The sequence below is a fragment of the Barbus barbus genome (assembly GCF_936440315.1).
Source record: "Barbus barbus genome assembly, chromosome: 26".
NCBI classification, from domain to species: domain Eukaryota; kingdom Metazoa; phylum Chordata; class Actinopteri; order Cypriniformes; family Cyprinidae; genus Barbus; species Barbus barbus.
This window is the reverse complement of record NC_136754.1, coordinates 13,726,719-13,738,697: the sequence shown is the minus strand read 5'-3', so window position 1 is coordinate 13,738,697 and position 11,979 is coordinate 13,726,719. Positions and strand designations below refer to the sequence as shown.

At 37.4% G+C, this 11,979-nt stretch overlaps 1 protein-coding gene across 1 annotated transcript in view; it reads right to left on the bottom strand.

Annotated features, from left to right (window-relative positions):
* Nucleotides 1-663: 663 nt before the first annotated feature.
* The window catches only part of LOC306845504 (catenin delta-2-like), a gene marked incomplete at its 5' end in the record, with an annotated part of 79,854 nt that continues 68,538 nt past the window's right edge, over nt 664-11,979 (bottom strand). The window contains 8 exons of the mRNA XM_079378355.1: nt 664-3,005; nt 4,099-4,175; nt 4,489-4,620; nt 6,412-6,538; nt 6,829-6,913; nt 8,978-9,200; nt 10,059-10,209; nt 10,753-10,926. Of these exons, the coding sequence (XP_079234481.1) occupies nt 2,760-3,005; nt 4,099-4,175; nt 4,489-4,620; nt 6,412-6,538; nt 6,829-6,913; nt 8,978-9,200; nt 10,059-10,209; nt 10,753-10,926 (1,215 nt within the window). The 3' untranslated portion in view covers nt 664-2,759. The remainder of the gene's footprint in view (nt 3,006-4,098; nt 4,176-4,488; nt 4,621-6,411; nt 6,539-6,828; nt 6,914-8,977; nt 9,201-10,058; nt 10,210-10,752; nt 10,927-11,979) is intronic.

Genomic DNA, 11,979 nt, shown 5'->3' with positions numbered 1-11,979 from the left:
ATGTTCTCAAAACACAATCCAGACATGTGGCCATTTCCGCTCTCAAAATACATCTTTCAGTATCCGTATCTAACGACACACTTACATTAGCAATACAAATCAACATTCACATCACACCATCACCACATGTATAGGGATTAATACTCTCTTATATTAGCATTGATGAGATTGAAATGAATGTATGCGAAGGGCCTGGTGTTTCAGAGGCATGGGTTGTCGTTTAGTGCATGCCTCACTTTTTTATTTTGCAGACTGGTTCTCAGGACCAAGAGAGAAGCACATAGCCTGTCAATGTCAAAATATCTCTCTGTGGGGAAAATGGTAATGAAACAGTTGTGATGAAATCCTAATAGGAGCTCGTAGCTTGCCTGCCTGGCCTCTATCTAGAATTCTATCAAAAATACAATGAATTGAAAACTCACATCAGTACAAGGTAACAAAAAATCTTTTAGTGTGTTTGTGCTGATGTCTGGAACACAATAAATGCAGTTGACTAAATAGAAAATACATCAGTGCTGTTAAAGTGTTTAAAAAAACTTTTTTTTAATCTATGTATATATAATGTGGATTGGCTATCCTATATCTGAAACCAAATCTGGCATTAAAATGTCTGATTCACCCAAAGAAAACCCCAATAAGGAAGAAATGACAAAGACACGGGACAAAATAAATCACAAAACAGTGATTCTCCATTAGTTTATATAGCAGTTGCAACCTGGCATTAAAAAGGTTCACAATTCTCTCAAACACTTTGTCTAGCAACAGAAAAAAAAGTTTTACTTACATCTTCAATACAGGTTTTCTGATATGTCTACTTTTTCACAGATATTTTGCTTGTTCTCAGACGTTCACTATCAATGGTGCTGAAGATATGTGAGTTTGGGATCATCCTGAATCCTTGCATCTGACAATTACCTCTAAGTGTAAAATGACATGAAGGGAAGACCAGGGCTTGCTTCATCTGACAATCTGACAGACTTGATGCTTAAGGTTTGAAAATTACAAAAATGATAGGGTATTGTCATTATGTGTTCTCTGTTCAATCAATAGAGGAATGTTCACCCATCTTCTACTGCAATAAGATGACCTGAGATAAGGTATAGACAATTACCTAAGAGAAAAAAAATGAAAATCAAGAGGTGCATCTATATGCACAGCTCTCCTTCTAGAGCATAGGTTGTGTAGGTATCAAAGCTATTCATTTTAGTGGCATCCATTTTACTAAGGACATAAAACGCATTCAAAAGGCATTAATAAAAGGTAGCAATATAGGCCAAAAGGTGTTCGAGGATCGTTTTAGCACCTTTTCAAGTCAATATTAGAAGCTTCATCACATCAGCCTTCATTGAGCCCTGGTCTCGCCTGTTTTACACAGCAAACAACATGACAATAGGAGGTCAACATCTGGATTAGAAATTAAGGTGAATAAAACCCTATGCTTTTTTTAACTAGCATTTTTTCCCTTGCAATGTTTTTGCGTTAGGTGACATCCACATCTGCACATAAAAAGTATATATTTTGTATTTATATAATATATATCCATACTCTATTGACAGATCTGTCTACGATGAGCTTAAGAACCACTGATTTTCTGGAAGAAAAAAGCAGATTTTGCAAATGTCTATTTTACAACACAGCGTCAACTAATTGTACATCTTTGGAGGGGAAGTAGCTGTCAAAGACCATGTCCCTCCTTTTCTCGTTACGGTGTGAATGCTGTCGAAACGCATTGTTTTAAAAAAAAGAGCATTTACAAACGGGCATTGACAGAACCAATGACTTGTCGTTAAACGTAACTTCAACTGCAGCTCTATAGCACTTCTTGGGTCAGGGATTACTACATTTGGCACATAACTAAGCACAGATCTCTCAATGACCAGTCTTCATGTCAGTACAGTTGGGAAAAAAAGAGAGAAAAAAAAACTGACAGATATGCCTGAAAATGTTCTTATTATTGGTGTTAAACTCTGTCCAGGCAGTGATGCTTTGTCGTCAGTTAAAAGTAGTTTCTTCCTCGCATAGAAACATGGGGGGGAGGGCACATTAGAGCAAACAACACTTCTGAATTATATGCTTTCTGCTGCATTTCTTACCCATCGAACAGGATGCTGGAGTTCAGTGAGTGTATTTTCCTCTTTTTTTTTAAATACAGGAAAATAAAATGATATATTGAGCCACATGGGAGGACACAGTAGTCTTTGCGTAATATACACAATGCACCTTGTATCTACATCTGTAATATACAACAAGTACTTTACACCAGACTTAAGAAGTTAAAAAGGAGGTACAAAAACAGGCAAATAATAAAAAGAAACCAAAAAAGATAGAAAGGCTAAGAGTGCAACGGAACACTCCATAAAAAGCACGGTTTAACATAAAGAAATGTCAAAAAATGTGTGAAAACTACTTCCTTAGCTTGTGTTGAATGTCGTTTTCTTGTGCTTCACGTAACTGTCCCATCTCTGCGCCACATATCTTCCGCTGTCCCGTTTACATATCGATTGCCTCCACCGCTTTGCAAAAACACCAAAGTTCAAGTGGTCCTTTCTATAAAACGCATGAGCTTCCTTCCTAAATCCTCTCTCTTCCAGCACTTTCCTAACCTCGCTCATCGGCCGAGTGGCAGCCCACTGTGGTGCGAGCAGTGAACCGAACTGAAGGTTTACGTGTGTGAGATGTCTACTAGTGTTCATGCACATGCTGGGCTGGTCTCTGTGTAATGGTGTCCGTAGGCCAGCCTCCAGCCTGCCTCTGTGCCTCTACACCCAGGAGTCCGGCGAGGCAGGGTAGTGGCTCGTCTCATAGTTGAGTTCACTGTACGGGCGGGATGCCGAGTAAAAGTCCACGTAGTTCCCCGTGGACTTCAGTCCCAGGTGCATGGTGCCGTCAGCGGCAGGTGGGGGGCGTTTATGCGCTTGGTCCTCGTAGTACGGCTCCTCAAAGTTGGCTCCTGGGGGAGTCTGGAAGGGAGGGTAGGCCTCTGGAGGGTTGCCTTGAACGGAGACCTGACGAAAACAATGAGAGCGTAAGGGCTGCTTTGGGAAGTGACAAAATGTGTTATGTGGTAGTTCAGAAACTAAGAATCTAATTTACAATTAAAATCAAGAGCTTTCCGTGTAATAAAGTTAAAAGGCAATGAATGTATGTTATATAAAAGGTACTTCATCTAAACCAGTGTTTCCCAACGTTTTTCGGCTTAGGTTCCCCTGCAGACAGAGCCATCAAAAAGACTCAAGTACTTCATCCACACCAAACCAGGAATCTGGTTTTAATTTGAACTCATAATATACTGGATTATTTCATACTATGATTAATATAATTCACTAATTTAATATAACATCTACTTGGTGTAAAAATGATACTTAATAAATAGCAAATATATATTTCTACAAGTATTATCCAGACAATTGTAGTTTTCTTTGTAAAAAGAAACTGAGATTAATTGGCTTAATTGTCATTTTTGTTATTTAACCCTCGATAACCTTGTATTTTAAACTTAAAATATCTGGGGGAAAAAAAAACAAAGCAAAACCAGAATATTTCCAAATACCCCAATAACCTGCTTAACTGTGCACAACCTTCATGTACAACAACTGGCAAAACAAAAACAGCTAATCTGAAATCTTTCTAAATACCCAGGAACCTGCTTAAATGTACGTATCCTTTATAACAACTGACAATCAAAATACAACAAGTTATAAATAATATTAAACAAATATATAACAATGATATACAGATATATTTGGTTACACTTTATTTCAAGGTGTCCTTGTTACAGTGTAAATATACATTTAGGTACTGAGTAATATTAATTAACTACATGTACTTATATATGGTTACGGTTAGGATTAGGGTTACTTGCATGTAATTATGCATAATTTATAGTTATTATAATTGTAAGTACATGTAACGTGTAACAACGACACCTTAAAATAAAGTGTTACCATATATTTTATATTAGTATTATTATATTAATATTTTAATTATAACAGTTGCCTTTAACATTTAATAAATGTTAAAGCATTTCCCCCTTTTTTGACACATGAAAATATCAAGATAAGATACACGTTACAACTCTGTGTGACATTGTGAACTCACCTGGTTATGCTTGATGTCATCACCAGGAGACATGTAAGCACCTCTGAAGAGTGTAGATGTTCCACTGGAGATTTGAGCTGCACAGACAGTAAATTATAAAGATTCTCAGAGGACTGGAAGGCACTTTGACTTTGTCTATAGCTACAGAAAATGTTGACATGAAACAGGTGTGCGCTGTGCGGGTATATGAATTGCAGTTCATGACTTTTGTTGAGGTAAAAGACTTCACACCAAGAAGCAAAGGTGAGATATCAGACACTTTTCCGTGGAATAAACCTGTTACACTGTTATTTTCACTAATTACAACTCTCTCGTGTAATTCACTGCCTTTATTTGATGGTTTGTCTGTCAGTCATATATGGAAGCTTTAACCTTCCGCTGCGGCCTTACCTGCCATGGCGTCTTTTCTGGAGGTGTGCTCGCCCTTGCTTCCATGGTAACCAGAGTTGGTTCCAGTTGACTCATAGTCTGTCTTCCTCTCCTTCAAGCTCATCATTTCTCGAGGGGAGGTGGGGGCACTTGCTAAAAAACACAGCAAGTCAACCAATAATGAGTGAGAGGGGAAAAACAGCCTGTTTGTTTAGGCGAAAGTATCTTGACACATTTGAAAGTACAATAAGATCTCATTCCATCAAGGGATCTTTTATTTTACATAAAAAACTCATTTACTGTAATGAAGCAATTCTCTGGTTGCCTTTTGAGGCAAACAAGTGTCAGTGCTCTCCTCCTAATTGCTAAATGGAATTGGTCAGGTAATTGATTGGTTTTGTCTGGGCTTCTTACTCATTCCTTTAGCAATAATTTATTTCACCTTTCTTGTCAGCTTTGTGTTTGGCAAAGCTTTCGTTAGTTTAAATAAAGCTGTTTATACACTTTCTGTCAGAAAGTGAGATCCAAGTATTTCTACAAGGTTACACTTAAAAAAACCTTTATAAAGGTGATTAACCAAATATTATATTAACAGATTACTGCGTAGTTCATGCACATTCAAATTGAAAACATTAAAGTTGAACAAAATATATTATGTTTTATATTATAAATATATACATTTGTTGGAGAAGAAGTTTGAAAACACAAAATATAACATAACTGTCGTAATTTGAGCAAGGGTAAAACAATAACATTTATAAACAGAAGGCTACTGAAAAGTGTCAAAACATAATAATAATCAAAAAGTTTACAGAGTTTTAATGTGACCTTCATATAACAAAAAGCAAAATGAAATCTGTTAATGAAACCCCTGGGACATACAAGTGAAGTACAGAGTTGAAGAAACACCCAATAACATCCTCAGTAAATCAAAAAAAGATTATTTTACAACAAAACATTTCATTATACCAGAAAGAGATACTTAACGTCTCATCATTGAATTATTTGGATGTTAATGAATCAGCTCTTGATGAAAGATTCTGGGTTTTTACTATTTTTAAGCCTGACTTTGTTGGCTGGTACACAGTCGACGCGAGATGGCCATCTTAATTGCAAATGCATTCATTTTTATTTCCCTGAGAAATTACAAATTGAACAATTTAAAAGGTGTGAGATTCTCATTTGGGATAGTTCCCTACCACATTCTCCCAAGCAGCAGGTAGAATAAATATTCTCTCTTTGTTAATCCCATGATATGTGAGGACATTATGAGCATTTAATATTCAGGTTGTCCCAAGCCTACATTCGAATAAACATAATGAGAATTCTGAATAAAGATTTATTACAGACTGGAGATAATGTAGCACTATTAATGCAAGCATAAAATGAGTTCAAAAGCAGAATCTACTAAAATAAACTTTGATATCTGAAACACAACTAGAGAACAGACAGTGCCTGCTAAACAAAGCGTGTTAATTAAGCAGAACAGACTCTTCTCCTGTAGCACTGTGTAATTAGGATATACGCATGGCGCCCTGACTGACAGTACTGTACTGTATTCTCCGACCCGCCATCAGTTGGAAATGGACAAATATCAGGATGTACCCTGATCTTGACAGCTGTGTTCCTTTTATGGTCACATATCGGCATAAGCCACACTTTTTTTTATCTCCTATTAATGTACTATTTTGGGATTAGTCATTATGAACGACAAGTTGACAAATTCTCCAAAAACCCACTAGCTGATAAATGAGGTCAACTTGTTTTAGATACGTTAATTTATGCACTCTCTGACAAATTTCTGACTACTCATTTCAAGTACTATTTCATTTATTCCTCTAATCTACTCCTGACAATGAGATAAAGATGTTGATGATAGAGTGCAAAGGAAATGTCAATGATATTGCTTGTTGTCAAAATGGAGGAAAGTGGAGCGACTCTCACCTGATCGATTATTGGGCGAGGTCCGCACAGGAGAGATAGATGGAGTGCGAGAGGAGGAATAAGGTCGTTGTCTGTCTCTCTCAATTGTAGATGAAGAGCCAACAAAGTGATACTGAGAATAGCCGTCCTGTCATCAAAATTAGAGGAGCATGATCATCTGTTCATCCAGAAACTTCACTCACTAAAACCTTTTGGTTACAAGGATATGACAGACATAGAAAGATTTTCATGCATTTAAAACTGAATTATTTTAAAACAAACTTGGATCAGATAAACCAAAGGGTCAGAATGGTCAGTTAGCACCTGCTGGTAGATGCTGTAGCTGCACCACTTGGCAGCAAAAAGCCTCTACCTCCATTTAAAAGTATGTGCAAATGTAACCGATATGAGAACAGCGAGGTCTTCTGAATTTATTACCTTTTTATAGAGGCTTCGCAAATCTCTGTACTGCCACATGCTGTTGAGGACTTGAGATGCTGCCTTCACTACCTTCGGTGAGTGTCTGTAGGGAAACATAGAAGAGGAAATGAATACAACACATAGGCCTATCTGCAATAATATAAGCAATATAAGTGAATTTTCAGTTTCTATTCCATTTCTGGGGCTTCTAATATAATGGATTGCTTCATAATTTTTTGCAAACAGTGCAAACTAAATAAAACCCTGTGTTATAATACAGAAACTGTATAGAACGTACTCTCTCAGCTATATAAACAAGCTGTTGGTAGAGGTGGACTATACATATCTCAGTAAAATTTATTTTAATTCAGCTCAATTTGTTCATGGATTTCTCTAATGTGATAAATTCTAACATACAAAATAAGCTCAAACTGGAACCATAAATATTATAACATCTATAGTAAATGCTGCGGCAATGAGTTTACTTACACTACCATTAAAAAGTTCCAAAATTCCACAAAACTGTAATATTGTGAAGTATTACTATAATTTTAAATAACTGTTTTCTAGTTTAATATATTTAGTCATTTGTTCCTGTGGTGGCAAAGCTGAATCTTCAGTAGCCATTACTCCAGTCTCCAATGTCACATGATCCTTCAGAAATCAGTCTAATATTTCTGTGGAAATCATATTACATGTTTTCAGTATTCTTGAAGAACAGACCGTTCAAAAGAACAGCATTCATTTGAAATCTTCTGTAACATAACAAAATACTTCACTTTCTCTTTTTGATCACTTTAATGCATCCTTGCTTTAAAAAAGTGTTAACACTTTAGAATACTGTTATAATATAATTGTTAACTGAATATAATTGTTCAATCATTAAGGAATAACTACACAAGAACACATGAGTAACGCAATATTAGAACTCTAGCAACTAACAAGAAACTCTGATTAATGAATTAGTAAGTAATAGTGCTTAGTCAAATGTGGTAGTTCATTATTAGCTAATCATTAATTATTATTTTTTCATACCTCCCTAAGAACTACTGAGAACTACTGTATACAGGTTCATAATTAATATGAATAATACATAATGTATAATTAATTCTAAAGTAAAGGTCATGGTATCCCACTAGTAATGACTCAAGTATTACCAAATTCTTCAGAAGGAATTGCTAATTATTTGGATCAGTATTCTAAAGTGAAGATCGTGATAACTCTCTAGTAATTACTGAAGTCATTGTAAACTTTTAAGGTTTTTGTAAGGTTTTGGTTAGTAATTCATTTTGCTAGATTTGGTAACACTTAAATCATTACTAGTGGGTTACAGTGATCTTCACTTTAGAATACTGATCCAAATAATTAGTAGTTTCTTCAGAAGGATGTAGTAACACTTGAGTCATTACTATCCAAAACCTTACATATAACTCAAAAGCTTAAAATGACGTCAGTCAATATTAGGGAGTTATGATACTTTTCACTTTAGAATACTGATGCAAGTAGTTAGTAGTTCCTTTAAAATAATTTTATCATTCTTGAGTCATTACTAGTGGGTTACCATGATCTTCATTTTAGAATTAATTATACACCATGCACTACCAGTTTCAACTGAGCGCTATTACTTACTAAATCAATAATCATAGTTTCTTGTTAGGTAATAGTAGTTACTACAATGTTAATAGTGCATTAATCACTTGTTCCTGTGTAGTTATTCATTAACAAAGGATCAGTATTCTAAGGTGTTACCAAAAAAGCTACATCTTACCCCAAACTACTCGAACAGTAGTGCGTCACCATTATCACCACCTAAAAATAACCATTATCTTGCAATGCACTTTCAGAGTTAACTAATCCAGTACAATAGCTCACAAATCCCAGTGGAGCTACTGGAGATTTGACTTTAAGGTAAATGCTGTTTTTCTTTCTAAAAACGGTCTTGCAATACAACTGCTAAAAGTGAATTGCTTAAGTAGTTTTTCATTTTTCATAATACAGAATAGGAGATGTAATGAATGGAGGAATCCAGCAGGTCCTCTTCCATTACAAACTAATTTCCTTTCCGTTTAAATGTGCCTAATTCTACGGGACATAACAGGGTAAAATGGGGTTTTGTCTACACACTCTAATTGGTTGTGATCATGTTACAGAATACTAAGATACTAACTTGTCTCCTTTGCTGCGGGCAATGCCGATGAGTTTTTCAATGCCGCCGGCATCACGAAGAGCCTTGGTGTTCTCCATGTTCTTGGTGATGACTTCATGCAGAGCGCAGCAGATCGCCGTGATGGTATCATCAGACATGCTCTTGCTCACGCCGCCGGTGCCAGTACTGTTGTTATTGTTGCCCCCCGGTAGACGATGGACCAGATCCCTCATGGCATACTTGCCTATGGGTTGTGTGAATGAGATGAACAGAAAAGAAAAGTCAGAGAGGATGTGTGACAACCTTTTCAGAGATGCAGATTTTGGATTCAGATTCTACCGTCGGCATGCATAGCTCTTTAAATGCGCTGAACCTCAAGGCCTCAACTGAAAATGCCAAAGCATCTGATACACACACATCTCTACCCAGCAGCTCAATTACACTTAATGTGACCGCAAAAGACCCATTCCCACTAGGGAGCTAATTCTCTCTGCAATGACCTGTGCTACAAAACTGCTTTCAACCGGTATGCATTGAAGTTACATGAAAGAAAGGTTCCCATGAGCACTTTGCAGCTTTGCCCGCTTCATCGCTGATTTCTTTAAAAAATAAAGGACATTTGAACAGCTCTAGCTGAAATGAGCCCGCAGGATCAGTATTCCAAGGGCGCTGCCGTCTCGACATTTGTACAGTTTTATGCCGTTCCTTTTGCCCTATATTCCAAAAGAAATTCACATGCCTTCGAACTCACGCAGGGCCAAGACCAGACTGAAAGAGTGCGAGCGGTTGCCAGGGAGACAAGTGGGCCCATCAGAATACACAAAATATTAAAAATATCAATAGTCTGTTAGCGTCGTGAGCAGCCTTTCAAACAATGGCACCTCGCCTCACTGCAATACCTGACTAGAAATGCTACACAGATGCCCTCGCTGATACACACATCACAAATACACACGCTCACACACAAAAGGAAATAGATCTTGAAAGGCCTCTACCTTGCAAGTAATTTAAGGGTACACGTACCTCTGCGGCATTCGGCTCTGCTGGAGTCAAAGAGAAAATGTTAGCTCGAGGCAAACACACTTCCGTGTCCCAAACCTACCTATGAGCTCCTTGTTCCTGACATCAAGGGCCATGTTTCGAAGAGCTGTGGCCACAGCGCAAACCACCCGGTCATTGTCTATTCTCAGCAACTCCACCAGAATGGGCAGTCCTTTCTCTTTCCGAACCGCAGCACGGATGTACACCGACCACTGCAGGCACAGGAAACGGACAAAAGGGTCCCGAAAAATGATTATCAATACATCAACTGAGCAGCAACAGAGGCGCTGGAATGAGATTTTGGTGTTGACATTGCATGAAAGGTGAATTTAGTTCATTGCACTGTTGTTTGTTTCAGTTTTCTGAGCAGAAAATGAGGACAACAGAAGATTCTGAAGTGTAAAATTGCCAAATTTGACAGAATATCTAAGTCACAGTTTACACTTTCAAGACTGAATGAAAATTCAACTCTACATTGTATCCATTTGAAGATGCGAGTTTGAAGCCATCAGCTATCTTACACTGGTTGCGTACACTCCAAAGAGACTTTGTTCTCAATGTAAAGTTCACTGTGTTCTCCAAGTTTGTGTTAGACATTTTTTGCTGTTTGTAGAACTCCATGACCTTGACAGACAAAACTGAGGTGTGAATGTGTATTTGTGTCAGTCATAATGGTGATGGGTGTCAGAGCCAGTTTGTTTGGTTCATGGCTATTTGGGTGCAGGGTTACTCACAGGTTTTAAGGTGGGGCCTACCTTCCAGCTACCTGCTGCCAGGTTCTGTAGAGCCCCAGCCGCTCCCTCCAGCGTGTCCGGGTTCGAGCACTCAGACAGTAGAGTGAGGTATGGTTTTACTATGGATGGGTGCCACAGCATCTGCAGTCCCTTCGGAGGGTCGCTAGAGTCTGGGAAAGGCCCAACACCATCCCACTGAAAGCAGAGAAAGAGTGAGTGTTATTACAGAGTGTTACTATTAAGAAAAATAATCTTACACAGATACATTCCACAAGGTTACAAAATAGGACCTGAAACTAAACAGAATAGACAAAGAAAGGAGGTGCGCAACCTTTATTAAATATAGATCATCAGCCTCGTTTTAGTTCAGTTTTTATTCATTTTCTATTCATTCACCCTGATTTCTGTGATTTTGTTTTGCCTAGAACAACTTTAATGAATAGTTCAAAAGAACAGCAGTTATTTGAAATGGAAATCTTTTGTGACATTATAAATGTCTTTGTCACTTTTGATCAATTTCATGCATCTTTGCCAAATAAATTTCTTTTGGAAAAAAAACAGAGAGATGGTCATGGTTTTTACAACAATGAACTAAATATTAGCAAAAATGATGACACTGTTGTATGGCTTAAATTCATAGATACAGGGGCATTGGGACAGGCCAAATATCACAATTTAACCAGGATGGAGGGGGTTTCACAACAAAAAACATGGGATTTGTGCCAATGTGTAATTGGACACCAAATTGTACCCTATTCATGGAAAGTGCCAGATGCTATTTTATTTTTGGCCATTTTATTAATAAGCACAGTACAGAGCCATCAGGAAATGATGGTGAGAAGAGGGGGAAACAGGACTGGGCCAGTCACGAGCCAGACTAGCTGAGCACAACAGCTCAATATGGCTTGTGCACTGATAATCATACCATAGTACAAAATCATTATTCATATACTACAGTATTTACTATGGCACTCTGAGCTAATTTGAAGAATCCCATAGTATTTATTGGAAATTAAATTTTTTTTTGCTGCGTATTGAAATATTTAAATATAAAGCTCACTGGTTGTTTAGGATACAGAGTAATTGAATAGACATGGAAAACTCAACCGTCGCACAACCAGATGTGCATTTGCATCGCTGTTAAAGAAACAGATGACTCACAATTTAGTTATTTAAAAGCCACAATGCAAAGTAATGCCACCTTTTACCTCGCTATTCATGCCATGCAAATTCTGAACAAACACTCCC